The 27,108-nt window shown below is 39.3% G+C and overlaps 1 protein-coding gene across 5 annotated transcripts in view; it reads right to left on the bottom strand.

Annotated features, from left to right (window-relative positions):
* Positions 1-27,108, bottom strand: part of relch (RAB11 binding and LisH domain, coiled-coil and HEAT repeat containing) — a 316,927-nt gene that overhangs the window by 253,690 nt on the left and 36,129 nt on the right. For all 5 annotated transcript variants that reach the window (XM_039753342.1, XM_039753340.1, XM_039753339.1 and 2 more), the window contains exon 2: positions 4,449-4,538. In XM_039753342.1, the coding sequence (XP_039609276.1) occupies positions 4,449-4,538 (90 nt within the window). The remainder of the gene's footprint in view (positions 1-4,448; positions 4,539-27,108) is intronic.

The following is a 27,108-nucleotide window of genomic DNA, read 5'->3' on the forward strand; positions in this document are numbered from 1 at the left end:
TATACATACTTCGTGTACTGCACAGCTAATTCATCTTCATTCAAGTTATGGAGTGTATCTTCACTGGTGAGCACCCACACCGAGCATAAAATGTTTATTTTTACATATTCCATTACAGAGAGAGAGAGAGATGTGTATATACAGGGTCAGGCAGAAGGGATGGGCATCTTTGAAATGGCTAGAACTCGCCACTAGGTGGAGTGACAGATGTGCGGTAGGTAGCGTTAGGTTCGCGAAGCATTTTTTTATTTTCTTTTTAGTTGAAGCCATGGAACCGTGGCCAATAGAACACCGCGTTTTTGTGTACGACTGTTTTGTCCAGAACAACCAATCTATTACCGCAGTTCAGAGTGAGTTTCATTGCCATTTTAATATCCACAGAAATAAAGCTGTTCCCGCTCGTAACACTATCCTACGTTGGGTTAAAGCACTTGGTACACGAGGTACACTAATGAACAAAAGACTGCGGGGGCTACACGAACAGCACGTACCCATGAAAATGTGGAAAGCGTACGACTAGCCCTGCTGCGCAGTCCAAGTCGATCTGCTCGGAAGCATTCTTCTGAACTTGGCCTCATTAATCATTCAGTAAGGTGTATTTTGCATTTAGACTTGCACTTCCATCCCTACAAATTGTCAAATGCTATTTCAATATGAACTCAAATCTTTCAATAAATTTCTTTGTAAGAAAGAATTAAGAGTTTTAACAATGCGTTTACACAGATTACTGTACAAATGGAACACACATGAAATGCGTGTGTTCCAAATAACAATCTATTATTTCCACTCTAAAACTCCACTTCACTCCCAGATAATCAATCAAGGCATGAGCTGGGAGAGGTTCGTGCACGTTCTAAGTCAGTGGGGGGATGGAATAGCCAGCTGCTTGCAGCTTGTCTTTATCGGCACATTTAGATGACAAAAGACGCTGGCGGAGAGGTGCGAACAGTTTTAAGGCAGGCTGGATCTACAAGTTTTTTCGTAGACTCTGGTAATTCTAGTGTTAAATGCATGTAACTGCTCAATACTGATTACTTGCAACACCAAATTGGTTGGATTAGCTCATTAAGCCTTGAACTTCATAGACAAGTGTGTCCAATCAAGAGAAAAGGTATTTAAGGTGGTCAATTGCAAGTTGTGCTTCCCTTTGACTCTACTCTAAAGAGTGACAGCATGGGCTCCTCAAAGCAACTCACAAATGATCTGAAAACAAATATTGTTCAGTATCATGGTTTAGGGGAAGGCTACAAAAAGCTATCTCAGAGGTTTAAACTGTCAGTTTCAAGTGTAAGGAATGTAATCAGGAAATGGAAGGCCACAGGCACAGCTGCTGTTAAACCCAGGTCTGGCAAGCCAAGATGCAGAGGACAGAAATATGTAAGAAGATGATCCGCTGTGGCAACCCCTAACGGGAGCAGTTGAAAGAAGATGATCAACAAATTCTTCAGGATAATGTTCAAGCTTCAATCACAAAGTTGATGTTACGCAGGGGTTGGATATTCCAATAAGACAAAGACCCAAAACACAGTTCGAAATCTACAAAGGCATTCATGCAGAGGGAGAAGTACAATGTTCTGGAATGGCCGTCACAGTCCCCTGACTTGAATATCATCAAAAATCTATGGGATGATTTGAAGCAGACTGTCCATGCTCGGCAGCCTTCAAATTTAACTGAACTGGAGAGATTTTGTATGGAAGAATGGTCAAAAATACCTCCATACAGAATCCAGACACTCAAAGGCTATAGGAGGCGTCCATGAAGCTCTCTACGCACTGAGCTTTTGGAGGTCTGTAGCTATTGACTCTGCAGAAAGTTGGTGACTTCTGCACACTGTGCGTCTAAGCATGCGCTGTCCCCATGCATGTGTATATATGTGATTTTACGTGGCCTAGCACTTTGTGGCTGAGTTGCTGTTGTTCCCAATTGCTTGCACTTAGTGGTATTATAACAAACAGTTGACTGTGGAATATTTAGTAGCAAGAAAATTTCACGAATGCTTATTGCACAGGTGGCATCCTATTACGGTACCACGCTTGAATTCACTGAGCTCCTGAGAGCAACCCATTCTTTCACAAATGTTTGTAGAAGCAGTCGGAATGCCTAGGTGCTTGATTTTATATACCCGTGGTCAAGGAAGTGATTAGAACACCTGAATTCAATGAATTCTCCCAATACTTTTGGCAATATAGTGTGTGTATGTATGTATGTTGGTATATATAGATCTTTATATATCTATCTATCTATCTATATTGTGACAGATAGGGGCGCTGTCGTCCCCTTGAACCCTCAGATCAGACGCCAGACACCAGATAAAAATCCAAATATTAAATTTATTAGGACAATAATGTGCACAAAGCACCCTCCACTCCGCTATATTCATAAACAATAACCAATACAATAAATCAATAACCAATCCTCCTCTCCTAGATGCGCTGTTCCTCCCAACTCAGCTCAACTCTAGGATCTTCCACAGTCCTTTTTATAGTCCTTGACTCGAAAGTGTTTCTTTCTTTGTCCATGTGACTGGTAACACTTCCAGGTCAGATAAAATACTCCTTTTCTTCACCCCGAAAGCACGTCATTTCTTTTGTCCATGTGACTAGGACGCACTTCCGGGTTGTAGGGAAAACAATCGTTGTTCCTCCCTGCAGCGCCTCCTAGCAGCCCCCATGGTATCCAGCAGGGCTGTGGATAAAAACTCCATTGTCCATAATTCCCTGCTGGCATTTGGGGCACCTCCATACACATACCTCATCGCGCTCCTAAGAGTTTCAATTATTAGAGCCCACCATGAACCGCAAAAGGTAGAACTGGCTTGTTCCATTGTTTGAACTTTGGGCATAGTTGGAACTTCTCTTTTGTTTCCAATCCAGTCTGTGCAGATGCCTTTCACCTTTTTCTTCTATCAAGAAGAAAGAAACGCCTTTTAAACAGTCATAAATCTTATATTATTATTGCTATTTCACAGGATGTCGTGTGTTTTTTTGACTTTGGAGAATCCTTTACGGCTTGTTTTGACTCATAGCTGCAGATGGCATAAGGAATAAGCTGTGTGATGTGGTCGTGGGTAAGTAAATGACCAGGGATCAGTATTGCATATCTAGTGGTAGTAATCACAGTATTCTCATTCTGATTAGCTAATATACCCATCAAATGAAAATACTGCAAATATTTAAATAAAAACACCACACACACAGAGGGTGAAAATCTGGCTGTAGCACATCACACATACATAAAGAAGGTTTGAGAGTGTGCTTACAGAATGTATGTGTGTAAGTTCAGCACATAGCTGATACAGCTCTGTGATCTTATTGACCTTGCAAAGCATCATGAGGTGCTGGGGGTATAAAAAAAAAATAAATCATCATTTCATCTAGGAAGAAGTTGAATTTCCAAGAAAATACTCAACTAATAAGGCCCCTGGAGAAGACAGCAAATTCACTTTGAAAAAGCTGGTAAATTTTGCTGATAAACACTTCTGGCAAGTTTGCAGGAAAACAATAGTCACATTTAAAATAACAAAGCAAAACCCCCAAAAATAGGTAACTTAAATATACAGCATAGCTATTACTATATAAGACCGTTAATAAAATTATTTGAAACGAAATGCTGAAAATGAGTAATTCGATTTTAGATTCTTAATACTAAAGCTGTCAATGTCTCAGGAGTACAGTGGTATTAGAGGCCAGCATGGTTTTCCTCAAAGCTCAAAAAGGTTTTGGCATAGCTATGAAAGAACCTCATTAAGTTGTTTAAAAGGCTGCTACCTTCCAGTACCCAAATTAGTCTTACATCAGAGGCAAGACTAGGACAAAGTCTTGCTGATCAACAGTATGAACAAGAGAGAAAATGTTTTACAATTGTAAAAATTAGTTATTGGCTCAATTTAGCTTTTTTGTAATTTGTTTGTAATGGGAAAAGGTCAAATGGCCTGCATTAAATTAGAAATTAATGCAAAAATATAGAGAATGAATAAATGAATAAATAAATCAATAACATTACACACAAAAAAAATGCAGAAACCATACGGTGCCAAACACATGCATAATTCAGCACTCTAAAATAAAACAATGCAGTGGTCCCCTGTAAATCTGAAAATAGGCATAGAAATATTCCCAAAGTATTTCTAAAGAGGCAATGATGAAATCAGGAATTGAAGAAAATATTATCAGTGCTTTTATTTATTACTTTTTAGGAGCTGACCCTGGTGTTCCACAAAAGCTTCACATGAAAGCAGCGAAGTAAAAAATGAGAACCTCTACAGTACTAAACACTGTCATTAATTTATTAACCAACAGCCAAACCTACTGAATCCCCATTACGTTAGATAATGATAATCCATTCTCTTGATGTATTTATATTGTAAATTACCAGCCACATTTAACCACAGTAAGACACTATCATGCAGTTCCCAAAATCTCTAAGAACAAGAAAAATGCTACAATACCTGCCACTCTCTCATCGGTGTCCCGGTTGCCATCATCAGAATAACGTGCAAAATCTAGTGAGTCAAGGGTACTAATACTGCCAGCTCGATCTGTTGAAGAAAAAAATTACATGAGACCATCAATTAATACAAAAAAAAATTTTGAAAAGGAAGAACATTAATGTTTATCATATATTACTCTTTACATAACAATGATAAATTCTTTAGCTCAAGAAATACATCATTAATGAACAAAATGGGGACATTTTGATCATATTTCATAATCTACAGTCAACCTATTTGTTTAATAATCAATAACCTTGAAAAGGACACCCTGCTTAACAGCATACACATAATGCAATAATCAATTTCCCACAAAACTTGTTTGTGAATTATACAGGCAAAAATATATTGTCATTAAGATGAACGAAAAAAGATGTACAGTTTTCTTTAGGAGTAGGAGAACATAAATGTGATTAGGAATCAGTTATCTGAATAGCCTGTCAGCTGTCATAGGAGTGATGATATACAGCAAATGACTTGGATAGCTTCTCACCACAGTTAAGATACATTTTAAATATATTATGAGCTGCAGCATATGAGCAAAATGTTGATGTCTTGTTCAAATGGGTAGGAAAATTATCAATCATGGTGTTTCTGCATTACCATGAACACACACAACCACTTGGTAAAGCTGTCCATTGTTAATCTTGCTAGAACATTTCTTGTCTTGTAGTATCACCAATTTCACCCATTTGTCTTTAAATATGTATTAGCACATTACTGAAAAACGGCTCTCCATTGGTACTGCAGTCCAAAGATCAGTTGCGTGTGTGAGCTTAACATACATTTACATGGAAGGGATTTAAAGTGAACACACTTTGAAGTGTTAGCTTGTCATGAAACATAAAAAAACAAAAAAGTAATATTTTTGTGGCTTCACTGCATTTGGAGCAATATAATTTAAAATGAATGCATTTAGTTTGCATGTTCATGAAAAAACAGAGGTAATTAGGGATGCCTCAATACCATTTTTTTCAGATCGAGTACAACTACTGATAATTGCTTTTTTACTATTTGCCGCTACCGATACAATTGTAGTGAGGATGGAAGATAGTATTTGTTTATGTCCATCAACTGTGAACTGTACTGTTAACATCAAATAAGACTCAAAATTTGGAATAAAATAATTAAAAATTGAACAGATAAGTCAAAGTGGGGTACATTACATAGATTTGATTACACCGCCATTTTTAAAATGGCACAAATTTCACAAAAAATAAAAATAAAAAAATCACATGCAATTAATGTATGTAAACAAAACCACTGTTTCAAGTCTTTCAACATGGGATTTAATAGTATAAAACAATGTTCACAGGAATCTGGCTAAACATAACAAGAAGATTTCTCTTACTGGTATCCCATTTTTTAAAGGTATCTAGCTCAGTTGTGTAAAGGTATACAAGTTAAGTCATTTAGGAAAACCCTGCTCCAGGGTAGGTCTATGACTATTTTGGGAAAGTAAGCGGCAGATTCCTTTTGATAAACAGAAGCATTTCTGCATGTTCGGCTGTAAGCTTGTTTCTGGTTTCATTATCAATATGACATTGCTCTCATAATCTTTCACTCTTTACACTTCATGGGTCTGAAAAGTATTTCCTTGACATCCGAGACAAAGTGTGGGATTGAACTTTGTTAACTGACAAGTACTTAAGTGGTTTGTCTGAACAAGAAACTGATCTCACCCAGGTATGATTCCATCATCTCTTTGGCCTCCTCAGCTGTACTGCTATTTGAACTGATCATTATATCTCAAACAGGAAACATTTTCTGATGATATTTATGCCAGTTTTATGTATATTCATTTGACAATTTCTGGTACTCAGACATTTCATGTAAAGTAATTGAAGAGACTGTACCAAAATAATATATTTAAGAAATTTTGGCAGTCGTGTTGAGGATACAAATTTATGAAAATTGATTGTTAACACATGCAATTTCAAAAGAATATGTACGTTGCAGGTGCCCAGAGAACGGACGGGCATCCAACCCAGAACGGAAGAGGAGTCCTTACCTGGCAGGGATGCCATAACGGAGCGAATATTTGGGGCGATACCCAGATGGGACAATTTACTATTCTTGTCCTAATCAGTATTCCCAAAATTTAAAGAAACTTGCCGGGGAACATCCCATCCCCAACTCTTCTAGGTGGCAGTATCCCTCATATAGAGTCCCAGTCTGGACACCCACAGGGCTGCATTGGTTGGGAGTCCTTAAGTGTGGCCCTGTAGGGACCCCTGGGGGACGATAGGGGGAGCTGCCAGTGGAGGACCTCCCTGGCTTGTGCATAACTGGGAAGTACTTCCAACAGACCATGCAACGTCACCACAAGTTTAAAAGGGAGCCCACTTCCATAGCTTGTAAAGTCAGAGTCGGGAGATGCGGGTAAAACTCAGTGGAGGTGGAGAAGGAGGAAGAATTCTGGAGTACCAAGTATTTAATGTATACTTGTGACTTGTTGTTGAAATAAGGGGGAAAAGTGACTGGAAACAGAATAAAAATCTATTAATTTATTCTATTGAACATGTGCTGTATTACTGTTCCTGTGGTTTGGGGCCCTGCGGTACCCTTGTGTGGTATCTATCTATATCTATATCTATATCTAATCTCTATCTCTATCTCTATCTCTATATAATTCACTAAGGCAAGACACCCATGGAAAGCACGCTGAAAGGGGCGTGGATTCACTAAGCTGCAGACAAGACAGACACCTATGGTGCACACAGGAAAGAGTCATGCCCACCAACTCCAAGACCATTGGATACGAGGACAACTCGCAGAGCCACGCCCACCAACCAAGAAAATATGGCGTCATTTATATCCGTCTGTCGTAGAGGCCACATGCACCTCCGAGCCACGTTGACTGTTCATAGAGGCATGTTTCTCGTGGAGGTGTATCGCCATATGCAGCGTGTAAAACGGATTGCGAGGGGTATCCCATGGTATCCTTAAAACAATGCTTTCCAACTGAGGGTAAAACACAATGAAGTAAGCAGTCTTAAAAAAATGAGTTTTCGGTTACGACGCTTACGACGCGTGCACCATGGCAAACTGTTTTACACTGTACATACAGCAATTTGCATCCACGACAAACATGCGTCTTCTTAAGATGCTCCTGCAGGAACTCAGAAGACGTATCCCTGCCCACCAACACTCCATTTTCACCGGCCCGAGTCTACTCTAGCTCTCTAGGCATTCACACTGCCTGCCCATGTGCCCGGATGCAAAAAACTCACCGACCACCCAGTTAGTCCCTTTCGTCTGTGCTAGGAATCCACATGCACGTCTGAGCCACGTTGTCTTTTCATTATTCTTTTCAGTTTCGACACCCGACCGCGTCCACCATGAAAAACCATGCGAAAGGAACAACGAAGCCCCACCCAGAGACTCTACCCCTCCTCCCACGTGCTCAGGAACACATCTCAGACCACTAGCCGCCAACTCAAACAGCTCATCAAACACATACTCACTCGCTTTGGTCTGTACTGAGGTCCAAATCCAGCTGTGAGCCACGTTGACTTTTCTTTTGCCCTCCATGGCTACCGCTTCAAATGTATTTCATGAAAACAACACTTCTTTCAATGTTATAGAAATTCCTGCTTCAGGTAACTCTTTTGTTTATGTCAGTCGGGTTTTTTTGGAAAAATGTCATTGGTGAAACTGTTGCTCTCAGATTTCGTAACATGGCTGTTACCTTCGTTTGCCAACATTGGGATAACTTCAGTGACGTGGTGTCCATTGTTGTTAGTCTCAGAGGCATTGTTATACAGTCTGATCAACAATACGCTGACTACATGAATACGTCCGGAGTCTATGGGGGCAAGGCAGAAATTGTGGCAATGTCCCAAATCCTTCCAGCTACTATCAACATTTACTTCTAAGAACATCCTCATGCCTCTCCTTGAATTTACAATCCGGAACAGCGTCTCTTCATATCCCTGCTCTTTAGCGGTCATTTGGATCATGGGCATTACGAGGTTCTCATGCCTCTCAAATACCCACGTGATAACCTTCTGGTGACATCTTTCGACTCTGTCGGTATATGCACACAGGGTGCACACCCACTTACTCGCCACACTAATGTGACGTCACCTGCCCACTCTCCTCTTCCTGAAAAACATTTAAACACACACTCCCCACAGGACTTTCAATGCACCTTTTGTTCCAAAAGCTTCAGAGTGCACAGATATCTGAACGCACATTTAAAAAAACACAACACTAACCAAATGATGTAATGTGAACATTGCCAACAATGCTTCAAAATGGCTCACGCTCTCAAGAAACACTTACAAACTCATTCCACTGTCACCTTCAATTGCACATTTTGTAACAAGGACTTCACAGGTGAGATGGATCTCCACAACCATATGCAGATCCATTCAACACAAAGATTTGTATGCAAAATTTGCGACTAACACTTTCACGCTCGCAGATACCTTTCTAACCATCTCAAAACATATTCCCTGATGAATTATTTTCAGTGTCAACACTGCTCCAAAACCTTTACACACCAGAAATATCTCAAAGCACATTTAAACACCCATTCCACTGAACAAACGCATTCCAAACAGATCTTTGAATGCACGATTTGTTCAAAAACGTTCCGAGGGCAGAGATTTCTCAACATACATTTAAAAACACACTCCACTGAACGAATTATGCAATGTGAACATTGCCAGCAATGCTTCAACACAACTCATTCCATTTCCCTTCAGTGTCAACACAGCACTAAATCGTTCATGCACAAACATAGCATTCATTTTTGTGAAGCTTTTCAAGAAGATTCCGCCATTCACTTCCAAGAACATAACATTGGCCTACCTACCGCACTATGTGCTCCTTGTGATGCTCTTCATTGGCCAGCAGAGGTCAACAGATCCGGACATTCCACTAAGTGTTGTCATGCCGGCAAGGTGTCTTTGCCACAGCTATCCAAACCCTCTTTTTTATTAGAAGACCTCTTGACTGGCAAGAACCCGCTGTCCCGAAATTACTGTGATCATATCAGGGAATACAACTCTGCTTTAGCTTTCGCGTCAATGGGCGCACACATCGCTCAACCATCTGGACAAGCACCGTATGCTTTCAGAATCCACGGTGAAATTTATCACCAGGTCTCTGCTTTATATAACAATCCTGACACGTCACCACAATACGGTCAGCTATAGATCTATCTTCGATTCTGCTGAGGCTACCACTCAATGTTTGCAAAAGGAATGTGATAGCGCTTGCAGTGACATTGTGTTGCTTCAACTAGACAACATGATACGACAGGTTAATCCCTTTGCACAGTCTTGCATGCAAATGCATAAAATTATCACTCACGGTAACCCTGTTACTGCTGTACGAATGGTGTTCATGGAAAATCCCGGTTGGGATATGAGAAGGTATAACGCCCCGTCCTGTCAAACTGATGTTGCTGCTATCTTTGTAAGTGAAGACAGGGTTCTTCCTGCACAACGCGACATTTGCATATATCCAAGGGGAGATGCTTGCAAGCGTATCTCTGTTCTCAATATGAATTGTGACCCCATGGGTTATCCACTGCTATTCCCTTACGGAACTGTGTCTTTCCAGAAGTGTTCAACCATCAATAGATAATTATGCGGCGTTTGTTATGCCGCGGGTTCACTATTGTGTTGTATTTTGCTCTCTCCAGAGTTCCACCTTTTCATTCACTTACTGTTGTATTCTCACACCAACCCGTTTTAGACAACCATGTCTTTCCAGAAGAGTTTAGCATTCAATAAATAATTATGCATCAGATTGACCGTCTACCCAGTGCAGAGAGGCGTAGGTAAGCCGTTGAACCCCATTCGGGCTGCAAACCTTGGAATTCCCACGAAGTGCGACTCATACGCTCCAACTGATTACGTCCCTTCGCTTTGTACACACCCCCCTCTCGCTACTACCATGGTCGGGTGTCTTGGTGGATTATACATAGAAAAGCAGCCAACACAGCACAGAGCAATGAAAAGTCTACGTGCATCTGGAGTGTGCAAAGACATCAACGACTCAAGTGATGGGAGGAGAATGCGCGATGGCCAGTTTTCAGTCACGGACGACTGTGTGTTGGTCCGTTCCGTGCATTGTTACAATGTTGCTTTTCTTGCTGATTTATTACATTACCGATTTTTCAAATGTTTACTTTCTCCCTGTGCTTAAAAATAATTAAAAAACCAGCCTGATTATGCGGCATATGGTACGCCGCGGGTTGGCTAGTATTTATTTATATACACAGCTCTCCATTATTATTGGCACACCTTGTAAAAATTAGTAAGAAAGGTTAGGAAAAAAAAAAAAATCACTGTTTGCTGAAGAGCCGTCATCTTCCACTGAAAAAAAATGAGAAACATCTGACTTTTAATTGAAACAAGATCATTCAAAGAAAAACAAATCCCTCATCAAGAAATAAATATTAAAAAAAAAACAAAAACACGTGTGCAAGAATTGTTGGCACCCCTGCATTTAATACTTTGTACAACCTTCCTTTGCCAAAATAGCAGCACAGTTTTCTCTTGTAACCTTTTATAAGGTTGGAGAATACAGAACATGGCAGCCAAGACCATTCTTTTTTACATAATCTCTCTAGATCATCCAGGGTACTAAGCTCTCTTCTGTGTACTATCCTCTTCGCCTCACTCCACGGGTTTTCAACTTCAGGTCAGGGGACTGAGATGGTCATGGCAGAACTTTGATTTTGTGGTCAGTTAACCATTGCAGGCTTCATTTGGACATGTATTTCAGATCATTATCCTGCTAGAAGAACCAATGATGACCCAGTTTTAGTTTCCTGGCGGAGGCCGACAGGTTTTGCTTTAATATCTCTGATATTTTTCATGGAATCCATGATGCCATGTACCCTATCAATGTTTCCATGGCATCTGGAAGAACAACAGCACACAACATCACAGAACCTCCACCATATGTCATATCTGGGGCAAGGTTCTTTTCATTAAAGCCATCCTTTTTACACTAAACCCATTTTGCATGTTTATTGCCAATAAGTTTGATTTTTGTCATCAGACCATAGAGCAGGGTTCCAGTCAAAGTTATTGCAACGTTTTACAAACTCCAGGCACTTGCATCTGTGAATAACTGACAGAAAAGGATTCTTTATTGCATACCTTACAAATAATCTGTTGGCATGGAGATGCCATCTGATGGTGTTTCTGGAGACTTGATAACCCCAGGATTTTACCTTTTCTTGCAATTCCCCCAACAGTGATTCTTGGGAGATATTATTGCCTTTCTTACCATCCTTCTCATTGTACATGGGGGTAAAATAAACTTGGGTCCTCTTCAAGGCAAATTTGTCACAGTTCCAGTTGATGACAACATTTTATTATTGTCCTAACTGTAGAAATGAGCATTTTCAGATGTAGCTAATTTTATAACCATTCCCTGAGTTATGAAAGGCAACACACTTCTCCCTCATTTGGATTGAGTGTTCGCTTTTCTTTACCATGATGATGGTTAGCTAAGGAAATTTGGTTCTGTGTCTCTTCACAATTGTATCCCAGTTAATCAGGAAGTCATTGATTTCTACTCAAATGTTCCAACACACTCCAATCAACTTAAAAATGTCCAACTTAAATGAGAAACATGCTTCAGTTACTTTCACATTAATTTCCAACAACTGATGAGGACTTTGTTTTTCTGTGAATTAACTTGTTTCTATAAAAATTTAAATGGTTTCTCATGCTGGGTGTGCTTAATGGATGCAATCTAGATCCAACTTACATAGTTCCGGAAATGCCAAATGGAAATTAACATAATGCAATGAAGTGGGAATGTATAATGCCACATTTAGCAACTGCAAACAATGCTCACTGTACATAAGTGCAGAATTATTGCAAAATGCTACATAGGTTCTCAGCTTTTTCACATTATCAGTACTCAAAGTCTAATATAACCCAGCCACAGGGGATACACAAACCAGGGTGTTTCTTTCATGCCGGTCCCAAGCCTGGATAAATGGGGAGAGTTAGGTCAGGAAGGGCATCCGGTGCAAAGTTTTGCCAAATCAATATGCAGACAACAATACAAATTTCCATACCGGACCGGTCGAGCCCCGGGTTAACAACGACTGCCACCAGTACTGCTAGCCAACAGGGTACCGGCAGAAATTGGGCTACTGTTGGCAGAAGAAGTAGAATAAGAAGGAGAGAGTTGTATGGGGGAGACACACATGTCCAGAGGCAGGAGGAGAGGAGGAAAGTAAAGAGAGTGGAACTGAGGGTAGGAACTTTGAAAGCTGGCAGTATAACTGGTGAGGAAAGAGAGTTAGCAGATATGATGGAGAGAAGGAAGGTTGATATATTGTATATGCAAGAGACTAAATGGAATGGGAGTAAGGCCAGGTGGATCAGAGGTGGATTCAAATTGTTCTACCATGGTGTGGATAGGAGTAGTAATGGAGTAAGGGTTATTCTAAAGGAACAGTATGTCAAGAGTGTTTTGGAGGTGAAAAGAGTGTCAGACAGAGTAACGATTATGAAGCTGGAAATTGGAGGTGTGATGATGAATGTTGTTACTGTATATGCCCAGCAAATTGGGTGTGCAATGGATGAGAAAGAAGCTTTTTGAAGTGAGTTGGATGAAGTGATGAATAGTATACCCAAGGGACAGAAAGTGGTGATAGGAGCGGATTTCAATGGACATGTTGGTGAAAGCAACAGAGGAGACAAGGAGGTGATGGGTAGGTATGGTGCCCAGGAGAGTAATGAAGAAGATCAGAGGATAGTGGATTTTGCCAAAAGGATGGACAAGGCTGTGGTGAATATGTGTTTTAAGAAGAGGGAGGAACATAGGGTTACGTACAACAGTGGAGGAAGATGCACACAGGTAGATTACATCCTATGCAGAAGAGTCAATAGGAAGGAGATTGAAGACTGCAAAGTGCGGCAGGGGAAAGTGTAGATAAGCAGGATAGGATGGTGGTCTGTAGGATGATGTTGGAGATCAAGAAGAGGAAGAAAGTGAGGGCAGAGCCAAAGATCAAAATGATGGAAGTTGAAAAAGGAAGACTACAAGGTAAAAGGTGAGACAGGCACTGGGTGGTAGTGAAGAATTACCAGACAGTTGGATAAACTACAGGACATGCAGTAAGGGCGACAGCAAGAAGGGTGCTTGACGTGACATCTGGACAGAGGAAGGAGGAAAAGGAAACCTGGTGGTGGATTGAGGAAGTACAGAGAAAGAGGATGGCAATGAAGTGGGATAGTCAGAGAGATGTAGAAAGTAGGCAAGAGTACAAGGAGATAAGTCACAAGGTGAAGAGAGAGGTGGTGAAGTCTAAAGAAAAGGCGTATGATGAGTTGTATGAGAGGTTGGATGGACACTAAGGAGGGAGAAAAGGACCTGTACAGATTGACTAGACAGAGGGATTGAGCTGGGAAAGATGTGCAGCAGGTTAGAGTAATAAAAGATAAAGATGGAAACGTACTCACAAGAGAGGAGAGTGTGTTGAGCAGCTAGAAAGAGTACTTTGAGAGGCTGATGAATGAAGAGAACAAGAGATAGAGAAGACATTGGATGATGTGGAGATAGTGAATCAGGAAGTGCAACAGATTAGTAAGGAAGAAGTATGATAGCTTTGAAGAGGATGAAGAATGAAAAAGCCGTTGGCCCAGATGACATACCTGTGGAAGCATGAAGGTGTTTAAGAGAGATGGCAGTGGAGTTTTTAACCAGATTGTTTAATTGAATCTTGGAAAGTGAGAGGATGTCTGAGGAGTGGAGAAGTGAACTGCTGCCGATATTTAAGAATAAGGGGGATGTGCAGGACTGAAGTAACTAAAGGGGGATAAAACTGATGAGCCACAGCATGAAGTAATGGGAAAGAGTAGTGGAAGCTAGGTTAAGAAGTGAGTCAATGATTTGTCAGCAGCAGTATGGTTTCATCCCAAGAAATAGCACCACAGATGTGATGTTTGCTCTAAGGGTGATGGAGAAGAATAGAGAAGGCCAGATGGATTTGCATTGCATCTTTGTGGACCTGGAGAAAGCATACGACAGGATGCCTCGAGAGGAGTTGTGGTATTGTATGAGGAAGTCGGGAGTGGCAGAGAAGTATATAAGAGTTGTACTGGATATGTATGAGGGAAGTGTGACCATTGCGAGGTCTGCGGTAGGAGCGACAGGTGCATTCAAGGTGGAGGTGGGACTATATCAGTAATTTCAACACACATCTTTTTAGTAATATCAAAAAGGGAAGTTTACAGGGAGATATTATACTCATGGGGGACTTTAATTATCCAAATATTAAGTGGAATAACCTTGCAGATGGAGCAGCACAAGAGCAGGAGTGTTTAGAAGTAATCTGTTACTGTTTTTTAGCACAGCATTTTAAACCACCAACATGGGGTGAAGCCCGTCTGGATTTAGCATTTTGTAATAATTGGGATAGAATTGAGGGTGTAGAGGTGATTGAACCACTAGGGTCAAGTGACCATAATGTAATACAATTCTCAGTATTTTGTAAGAGTGCAGATACAAAGACTAAAATTGTTAAGTTGAACTTTGGTAGAGCTAATTTTGAGCAGATGCGACAATGTCTAAGTAGGGTACACTGGGATAAGCTTTTGAATGTGGACAGAGTCGAGGAGCAGTGGAAGCAGTGGAACAGGTTTAAAAACGTTTTACATGTAATGCAGGACAGATACATACCTAAATTTGCAATTAATAGTAAACTAAAAAAAAACTCCACGGTGGATTAATAAAGATTTAAAAAAGAAGTTGCAAAGGAAAACACGGCTTTATCAGGCATATAAGACTAATAACTGCAAAGTGAATCACAGAGCAAATGAGAACATGAGGGCAACTATGATATCAGGGAGACTAAAAGAGAGTAGGAGAGGAATATAGCAGATAAGGCAAAAGAAGACCCCAAGAGATTCTTTCAGTGTTTTAGTAGTAAAAGAACCGTCAAGTAGGTGGTCAAGTGCATCAGAAATAGTAAAGGAGAATTAAAAAGATACAGGCAGTGAAATAGTGGATGCCCTAACAAGTGAGCAAATGGATAACCTCCCAGAGGTAAATATAGGGAGGTACTGAGGGAGAAGTGCTGTTCAGATTCAATAAGATGAAATCAAACAAATCACCAGGACCAGATAATATTTAACCTCATGTTCTTAAGGAGGCTAGTAAGTACATATACTGTATAAACCCTTGACACATATTTCTAGGAAGCCACTGCACTCTGGAGAGATTCCAAAGGACTGGAAAATGGCAAATGTCATCCCATTATATAAAAAGGGTGGCAGGGCAGATCCAAGGAACTATAGTCCAGTAAGCTTTACATGCATCACAGGAAAATTAATGGAAGGAATTATTAAGGATAAGATTGAGCAACACATGGCAAGGACAGGAGTTACTCTCAACAATCAGCATGGGTTCAGAAGAGGGAGGTTGTGTTTTACTAACATACTGGAATTCTATGAGGAGGCAACCAAAAGGATACGACCAGAGTGGAGCATATGATATAATTTATCTTCACTTTCAGAAAGCATTTGATAAGGTGCCACATGAGAGGTTGGGCATCAAATTAAATGAAGTGGGAGTTCAGGGTGATGTTTTTAGATGGGTGCAGAATTGGCTCAGAAACAGAAAGCAGAGGGTGATGGTGTGAGGATCTTCATCAGAACTGGCCAATGTCAAGAGTGGTGTATCACAGGGGTCAGTGCTAGGGCCGCTGCTATTGTGTGTGTGTGTGTGTGTGTGTGTGTGTGTGTGTATCTCTCTCTCTAGATATATATATATATATATACATATATACACATATATATATATATATATATACATATATATATATATATATATATATATATATATATATATATATATATATATATATATATATACACACACACACACACATACATATATATATACACACACACACACACACACACATACATACATACATACATACATACATACATACATACATACATACATACATACACATACATACATACATACATATATATATATATACACATACACACTAGCAGAATACCAAGGCTGCAGAAATGAGAAGTAGTGTGTTAAAGAAGGTACGAAAAAGAAAAGGAAAAATTTTAAAATAATATAACATGATTGTCAAAGTAATTGTTTTGTGTATTTGGCGGCAGCGCCACAAAGTTTTTTTCGCCTAGCTGCATCAGAAAATGTACCACGACGCCTGACACGCCTCCTTTTTACTGTTTTCTCACAGCTTGGATTGCTGCTGTCATATATATACATATACATATATATATACATATATATACATACACATACCTATCTACATCATATATACACACACACACACACACACATATATATACTTGTATGTATAGCTTTTATATATGTGTGTGTATAGCTTTGGTCACTGAGTGCAAGGGAGAAATAATAAAATATAGTCTATAAGTTATTAAACAGTAAAACATTAAGGTTTTAAGTAGTACAGGTACATTGAGCACTACTGAGTGGTTATGGTAAACTACATTTTAAAGACTGTGTAACACAACAGGTAAGTAACTAACAGCAGCTAAAATATATATGGATCATCTCTCGGTAGTAGATCCCTTTTGAAAGGCGCTACACGACGGCTGTGGTATAGAAATTACATTTTCTATGTGAACGTTCAAATTTGTGCCTCTGGTAATGTGCCTTACCGGCATTTAAAGAAAATTAGTTTTGTGTCCTCTGCAGTGTTAAGCGAGAAAGGCTTTAGTTTGGGATAAAAGGAAAAAAGTTGTAAAGAAAGGAAAGTTGCCTTTTTCTTTTATATAGTATAGAGAGATGTGTTCGCTGACGTTATGATCGCCTTTTGACGACAGTCGCAGTGGGTCTTGTGTAGACTGGTGAGACGCCCTCGCCATTAATCGGCTGTGATGGCACTGTCAGTCCTCTACTGTAGCGTGTCTTCATAATCCGGGTGAGAACCTCATAATCGATAACGTGCAAAAAGAAAGTGTGAATCGCCTTAATATTATTTTGCCGTGGTGTAGAAAAGGGTCCCGTGTTTGCACTTGTCTGGGCTATAGCGCAGGGGGAGGATGAAAAAAATTAAAAGTGCTCACTTTGACTTAAGGCAGAAACGCAGTCAGCGTCTCAAAGGCCGGCACAGCTATGCACCGCGCTGGCTGCTCGACTTTTGCAGGGCAGGAGACCACAGTTTTTGCAGACACGTTCATGATATCAAAAGTCTCAGCGCTCTTTAGAGGTCATTCATATATTATATGAGATATATATATATATAGATATATATATAGATATATAGATAGATAGAGAGATATATATATCAAAATACCCCCCTCGCAGCGGAGAAGTAGTGTGTTAAAGAAGTAATGAAAAAGAAAAGGAAACATTTTAATAATAACGTAACATGATTGACATTGTCATGAGTGTTGCTGTCATATATATGCCTGCCTAAATAAGTCACCCTCGCTTTGCTCTTACTTTATTTACCGCTCATTTAATCACGGCTAGTGGCGGAAAAATTATAAAATGGAAGGAGGATGGCTTTACCAAAACAATTATTGATGGCGAATCGATTATTCATAAAGCTTGAATTGGTGATCTGTTTTTCTGTGTTAACCTCATATTTTTTCATACTTCTTCTCAAACTAAGGTGGTGCGAGGGTAAAATGAATCGGGATGCGCTGATCAAAGTAATCGGTGTACCAGGAAATCATGCATTGACAAAAGCTCCCTGTGCTTGTAATGCAAAGTGTGATTAAATGCATTATTTTTTAAGCTGCTATGGAGCACATGCATTGAAGCTTCTCAGCTGTGCTTGTGCTAAGAAAAGGAAAGATTTTAAAAATAACGTAACACGATTGTCAATGTGACCTTTTGTAAGTAGTGCCTGGAGGATTCAGTGTGGAGAAACTCTACAGAGACAGCGTGTGTATTAACTTGTGGATTTTTCTGTGAGTATTTGGTGGCAGTCTGACCAAGTTGCTTCGGAAGACGGCGTTAGCTGCAGAGCTCAGCTCAGAGCCAAATGAGATGAATGGGAGGGGAGATGATGACGTGACTCCCCCACCCGCCTTAACTGTCAATCCCCCACAAACACAGTCTCTCGGAATTTGCATAAGCACACCCCTTCACCTACAAAGTGATCAAAACTCGCTTATATCCTGCGGCCCTCTCATTAAACTTGTATCCCGCATTACCTGTGGGCATGTGAAACGCCAGCGGTAGCCTGTCTATGAACTTAATTTAAAGTTTAGGTTTACACCTTGCTTTCTTTCCGAGGTAGCAGCAGTCATGAATATGGTAGTATATGTCACTCGCTCGCTTCTTATTGTTTCGCTGCCTTCTAAATTATATAATGCATGTTTTCTTAAGCGCTTTTTTGGGTGGTCTTCCTGGTTTTCTACGCACGCGCTGACAGTCAGTTCACGGATTACGGAGAGGCGTGATGATGTCACACTAAACTCCGCCCCCACGCCATTGCCAGCTCAACTCCATTACAGTTAATGGAGAAAAATACCTTCCAGTTATGACCATTAGGCGTAGAATTTCGAAATGAAACCTGCCCAACTTTTGTAAGTAAGCTGTAAGGAATGAGCCTGCCAAATTTCAACCTTCTACCTACACGGGAAGTTGGAGAATTAGTGATGAGTGAGTGAGTGAGGGCTTTGCCTTTTATTAGTGTGTGTGTATATATATATATATATATATATATATAATATATATATATATATATAATATATATATATATATATATATATATAAATATATATATATATATATATATATATATATATATATATATATATATATATATATATATATATATATATATATATATATATATATATATATATATATATATATATATATATATATATATATATATATATATATATATATATATATATATATATATAACCAAATTATAGTTTCAGCCTTCCGGCGTGCTTTTCATGGTTGGAAAAGCACGCCGGAAGGGGCGCGGATTCACAAAGCCGCCGACAAGTGAGACACTTATGGCGCGACGCAGGAAGGAGCCACGCCCACCAAACCAAGACCATTGGATATGACGACAACTCGCAGGGCCACGCCCACCAAGTCGGACGCGAGGACACAGAAAAGTGGCGCCATTTATATTCGCCTGTCGTGGAGGCCACATGCGGTGCAGGTCAGGTTAATGCCATGTTCATGTCATGCACCTCCGAAGCTACGCTTGACTGTTCATAGAGGCATGTTTCTCGCGGAGGTGAATCGCCATATGCAGCGCGGTGAAACGGTTTGCAGGGTATCTCATGGGATCTTTAAAACAATCATTTACAACTGAGGTTAAAACACAATGAAGTAAGCAGTCTACGAAGTTTTCGGTTACAACGCATGACCGCTTGCACCATAGCAAACTGTTTTACACGCTACATACAGCACCGTGCATCCGCGACAAACATGTGTTTTCTTAGATGCTCCTGCAGGAACACGGAAGACGTTTTCCTGCCCACCAACACTCCTTTTTCACCGGCCCGCGTCTACCCTCGCTCTCTACGCATTCACACTGCCTAACCATGTGCCCGGACGCAAAACCTCACCGACCACCCAGTTAGCCCCTTTCGTCAGTGCTAGGAGTCCACAGGCACGTCTAAGTCACGCTTGACTTTTCATTATTCTTTCGTTTCAACACCAACCGGCCCACCATGAAAACCATGCGAAATGAACAACAAAGCCACGCCATTACAATCTCTACCCTCCTCCCACGTGCTCAGGAACGCACCTCAGACCACTACCTGCTAAATATGAATATATATATATATATATATATATATATATATATATATATATATATATATATATATATATATATATATATATATATATATATATATATATATATATATATATATATTAGAGGATCAGCTCAAATTGGACAGTTATGAGACAAAGTCAGAGAGGCGAGATTGCGTTGGTTTGGACATCTGCAAAGGAGAGATGCTGAGTACATTGGGAGAAGGATGCTAAGGATAGATCTGCCAGGAAAGAGAAAAAGAGGAAGGCCTAAGAGAAGGTTTATGGATGTGGTGAGAGAGGACATGCAGGTGATGGGTGTAAAAGAACAAGATGCATATGACAGAAAGATATGGAAGAAGATGAACCCAAACGGGAGCAGTTGAAAGAAGAAGAGTACTCCAAGTACAATGTATTACCTGGCTCAAGATAGGATTAACTGTCAAAAGCCTTTACTGACAGCAATACTGATTAGTAATGCATATTGTTGTATCATTGCTCACATCGTACAATATCCTGTGACTTCTGGTCAAGACAGTTTTCGTTACTATGAAATCTATTATTTTGTGCTTAATATTTGTAATTAATTTAGATTACTTAGCAGAGAGTGGTTTTCACTTTGACATTAAAGAATCATTTTCTATGGGTTAGTATCAAAAAGACCAAACAAAATCCTCTGTGATTCAACAATAAAGAGCAATAAAATGTGAAAACTTAAAGATTTTTTTTTTTTTTAGACACTGTATTTAGGTTCAAAACCACATTTATCCATTTTGTGAAATCTCTCACAGTAAGCCAGAACCAACTCAGATAGCATTAGGGAGAGAGGAGATAACCACTGGCTGAACTAAAATACATTACAATGCTTACTCAAACACATCCAGCATTGTTACAACATGACTAATTCACTTAAAGCATGATACAAAATATTTTAGCTTAATTAAATTCTTTAATTTATTATATGTTTTGCCAAAAAGAAATATAATTTCCAAGTTTCAGTTGTTACTGTTTTCTGATGTATACCCTACACCTCTCATTGTACATTTCATTGCGTAAAATCAAAAGTATCGCAAATACAGTCTCTCATATTGCATACTGAATAACCTAAAATGAAGAAAAGGAAAACTTGTCCAAAGTAAATAGCCTGGCGTACAGAACTAAGATAAGTGACAAACAAAATTATCATAAGGGGTGACCTTGCACGTAAAAGCAGAATCACCTTGAATCTAAGCACAAGGTGACTAGTACAACAAAAAGAAACTATGCTTATTTCCTTAGACCCACCCCCCAGTTTCTATTCCTAAAATAAAATGTTACATCAAAAAGATAATGGATAAGAAACAAAATAAAAATGTCAAGTGCTTAACAAAAATAGGTTCTACAGCTATGTAAACTGAAGATCAAGACTACTACAAAAGAAAAATAAAAGAACATTACTGTATTTACAAACTGGTGAGAGATAAGCTAGTTTCAGGAATTCAGCATTGTTAAGTCACAACACTTTAATCCAAGCAAACAAAACTACTGTACATTTAAACAGACATTTGAAGAAAAAGTGGTAGTTATCAATGATTTTTTAATCAAAACATTATGTTAAAGTAATACCTTATGTAGCCCATACACTACTACTAAAAGTGTAACTATGCCAGGTGTTTGCTGTAACTGAGAGATGAGAACCCCATGATTTTTGACTTTTATTCAATACTAGCAAAATACCCGCGCTTCGCAGCGGCGAAGTACTGCTTTTAATTTTTTATTAAGAAGAAATGTAACTCTTTTTAAACTGAGGGAAAATATACCAATAATTAAGGATCTCTTTGTATACCACATTGCCAGTTTAGCACTCCTGTTGTAACATGACCAAGCTGTGCAAGCTTACTCTTGAGCATGCAACGTATAATTGGCCATGTGAAAAGCAATCTTGCCTCAAATCAATGGCAACCTTTTGTAGAGTCTGTCCCTGAGACTTATTGTCATCGCGAAGCAGAGCCTTACTGGAAATTGGAGACCTGAAGTCTCGTGCCGTTACAAAGTTTCGATGGCTGTAAGTTTTTCAGTAACATTATTGGTGTCCCAACCCTTAAAATTAGATTATGCTCAGGAGTGCTTGGAGGATTCAGAGTGTGGAGAAACTCTAGCGACAGCGTGTCTATTAACTTGTGGATTTTTCTGTGAGTATTTGGGGGCAGCATCACAAAGTTGTTTCCGCAATACCGCGTTAGCTGCGGAGCTCAGCTTGGAGTGATATGAAGTGAAAGAAATGAGGTGAAAAGGAGGGGAGATGAGGACGTGACTCCCCAACCCGCCTTAACTCTCAATCCCTCCACAAACACAATCTCTCTGATCTCAACTCACCTTTATATAAATCAGTAAAGGAGAGAGGACTAAACACTAAGGAAAAAGAACGGCAAGATCACGTCAGCTGCGGAGCGAAATGAAGTGAATGAAATGACGTGAATGGGAGGGGAGTGACGTGACTCCCCCACCCGCCTTAACTCTTCATCCCTACACAAATACAGTCTCTCAGCATGACAAATGCCAGCAGCAGCGTGTCTATGAACTTAATTTAAACTTAAGCTTTACATTGTGCTTTCCTATTGATATGTCCTCAAAGGCTTGTTCAGCTTCATAGGGTTGTTCCTCTCTTACTGAATCAATAAACTGCTTGTTTTCCTCTTTATCTGAGACATCACACACTGCATGCACGGGTTTACCTTTCCCAGTCCTGCAAACTATAGCAAATTGGTTCAATTTACCACACTTTTTACACTGTCTTAGCCTTTAGCTGGACATTAAATTTTTCCACGGTGTGCTTTCTTTCCCCACTTGCTGCACTTAAGAATGCGCTTGTATACGTCACTCACTTCATATTCTTTTGCTGCCTTCTCAATTGTGTAATGCGTTTTTTGTTCAGAGCTCTTTGGAGCTCTTGCTTGTTCTTTTGCGTGATCATGCTCACAGTCAGTTCACGTGAGCCGCTCAGAGTACATGCATCTAAGGTTCTCAGCTGTGCTTGTGCTATCACGTGCGATCTTGTGATGTCCACGGCTTTATTTAATGTTAGCTAAGACCCGGCACTTAAATGTTTCGCTCACACTTTCAAGGAGTTTGTGCCTAACACTAGTCTTTTCCTGACCATCTCATCTTCGTTTGCATAAGCACAGTCCTTCACCCGGGAATATTTAGCGGCAGCGTGTCTATTGGATTGCTGCTGACGGACAGACATGATGTTGAGCTACACACACATATTCTCTCTCTCTATATATATATATATATATATATATATATATATATATATATATATATATATATATATATATATATATATATATATATATATATATAAAACCCGATCTACATACTCATATAACCCGATCTACATACTCAAATAATGGATACTTTATTCGCCATCAATGATTGTTTTGGTAAAGCCATACTCAGTGTATTCATTAGATGAACGGTAAAAAAGTAAGAGCGAGGAGGATGACTCATTGAGGCATGCAGGCTGTAAAGCGCGTCAACTCTATCTGAATTGCGCGATCACATTTGAAAAATATATCTTTTCAAGTTCTATTTAGTCCATATGTGTCAAACTCAAGGGCATGGGCCACATCCGCCCGTGTAATTATATCCGCCCGCGAGATCATTTTATATACGGTATTATTGTTATTAAAGCCCGGTATATGAAGCGCTGGTAACACAATAAACTACAGATCCCATAATGCAGCGCTTCAGCTGCCTTGCCGAACACTTACCGCGTTAATCAAGTCTACCTTATGATGTTGCAAGTTATTGCGAAGCTAGCTCACACGATGCTGAAGAGAAAAGTTGATTCTGAAAATAGAGCCTTTAAAAAGCAATGGGAGGCGGAGTATATGTTTACTGAACCCGTGTGTCTCATTTGTGGAGCTAATGTGGCTGTAATTACAGAATTTAATCTAAGACGGCACTATAAAACAAAACATCAGGGTAACTTGAAAGACCTGAATGCAATGCAGAAGATCCAGAAAGCAGAAGAATTAAATAAGAATCTGACACTTCAGCGGACGTTTTTACCCGTGCACAATCACAAAGTGATTTCAATTGAGGCTGCTTTTATGGGAGACACAACCACTTGCGCCACTTTCCCTGTTACCAAGTAATGTTAAACCAAGTCGTCACTACGGTGTTCCCAAATACACACTTTGCTGATAAACTGAGCGCACTGAGTTTGCACGGCGCTTTGGTGACTTTGAAGAACAAAAAAAGTCCGTCTACATGCTCGAACCTTGTGCATGTTTGGTAGCACATATCTGTGTGAGAAGCTCTTCTCAGTGATAAAGAATAACAAAACAGCACACAGGAGTCGCCTCACTGATGAGCACCTGCAATCCATCCTGAGAATCTCCACAACACAGAACCTCACACCAAACAGAAACGAACCTGTTGCCAAAAAAAGATGCCAGGCGTCCAGCTCTAAAATGACATATGAGCAAAGACATCTTAATGATTTGATTTGTTATTGCTGAAAGGAACACATGTTATTTATATTTCCTGGTTTTGTTATGCAGCATGTTCATATTTGAATTTGTATAATTTTGACAGGATATATTTTTATGGAGAGCAAAATCTTTTGGGATATTTAAAATCTAAGTTTATTTTTTATAAAATATAAAATTACATAAGAGTAAAGAAATTTGAATGTTTGTTCTTTTAATGTTTACTTTATTTCTAACTTGTATAATTTAGACAGGATATATTTTTATGGAGAGCAAAATATTATAAGTTGTATAAGGTTTGAGTTGATTTATTCAGGAATAATATTCCTGTCTGTTTTACCATTCCTACCAAAGATATTTCTGTCGACTAAATAAAAATTCCTTCTATTTAAAATTTAAATAGAACTTGAACAAATACGATAGTTCATAATATCCACGCAGACTTGCACTTAAGAGCGGGTGTCATCCGTTTTAACAAACAGCGTATTGCACTGATACGAAATAGCTGTGTGTGTATATATGTTGATATGTATGTATATGTATATATATGTTTATCTATCTATCTATCTATATATATATATGACAGCAACACTCATCACTCACAACAGTGACAAAACAATTACATTGACAATCATGTTACGTTATTTTCAAAATGTTTCCTTTTCTTTTTCATTGCTTCTTTAAACACACTACTTCTCCGCAGCGAAGCGCGGGTATTTTGCTAGTCTATCTATATCTATATCTCTATATATCTATATCTCTATATATCTATATCTCTATATATCTATATCTCTATCTATATCTATATATATATCGATATATATCTATATATATATCTATATATCATGAACGTGTCTGCAAAAACTGTGGTCTCCTGCCCTGCAAAAGTCGAGCAGGAAGCGCGCGTGCATAGCTGTGCCGGCCTTTGAGACGCTGACTGCACTTCTGCCTTAAGTCAAAGTGAGCACTTTTAATTTTTTTCATCCTCCCCCTGCGCTGTAGCCCAGACAAGTGCAAACACGGGACCCCTTTTCTACACCACGGCAAAATAATATTAAGGTGATTCACACATTCTTTTGCACGTATACGATTATGAGGTTCTCACCCGGATTATGAAGACACGCATACGCAGTGGAGGACTGACACTGCCATCACAGCGATTAATGGCGAGGACGTCTCACCAGTCTACACAAGACCCACCGTGACTGTCCTCAAAAGGCGATCATAACGTCAGCGAACACATCTCTCTATACTATATAAAAGAAAACGGCAACTTTCCTTTCTTTTTACACCTTTTTTCCTTTTATCCCAAACTAAAGCCTTTCTCGCTTAACACTGCAGAGGACACAAAACTAATTTTCTTTAAATGCCGGAAAGGCACATTACCAGAGGCACAAATTTGAACGTTCACATAGAAAATGTAATTTCTATTCCACAGCCGTCGTGTAGCGCCTTTCAAAAGGGATCTACAACCGAGAGATGATCCATATATATATGTTTTAGCTGCTGTTAGTTACTTACCTGTTGTGTTACACAGTCTTTAAAATGTAGTTTACCCGCAACCACTCCAGTAGTGCTCAATGTACCTGTACTTCTTAAAACGTTAATGTTTTACTGTTTAATAACTTATAGACTATATTTTATTATTTCTCCCTTGCACTCAGTGACCAAAGCTATACACACAAGTATAGAGATAGAGATAGAGATAGAGATAGATAGATATCCATCCATCCATCCATTTTCTAACCCGCTGAATCCGAATACAGGGTCACGGGGGTCTGCTGGAGCCAATCCCAGCCAACACAGGGCACAAGGCAGGAACCAATCCTGGGCAGGGTGCCAACCCACCGCAGGACACACACTAACACACCCACACACCAAGCACACACTAGGGCCAATTTAGAATCGCCAATCCACCTAACCTGCATGTCTTTGGATTGTGGGAGGAAACCGAGCGCCCGGAGGAAACCCACGCAGACACGGGAGAACAGGCAAACTCCACAGGGAGGACCGGAAGTGAACCCGGGTCTCCTAACTCGAGGCAGCAGCTACCACTCGCCATCGTCGTCATATATATATATATAATATATTATATATATATATATTATATATATATAATATATATATATATATATATATTATATATATATATATATATATATATATATATATATATATATATATATATATATATATATATATATATATATATATATATATATATATATATATATATATATATATATATATATATATATATATATATATATTATATATGTATGTGTGTGTGTGTGTGTGTGTGTGTGTGTGTGTGTGTATATATATGACAGCAGCAATCCAAGCTGTGAGAAAACAGTAAAAAGGAAGCATGTCAGATGTCGTGGTACATTTTCTGATGC

The sequence above is a fragment of the Polypterus senegalus genome, chromosome 5 (genome assembly GCF_016835505.1).
Source record: "Polypterus senegalus isolate Bchr_013 chromosome 5, ASM1683550v1, whole genome shotgun sequence".
NCBI classification, from domain to species: Eukaryota; Metazoa; Chordata; class Cladistia; order Polypteriformes; family Polypteridae; genus Polypterus; species Polypterus senegalus.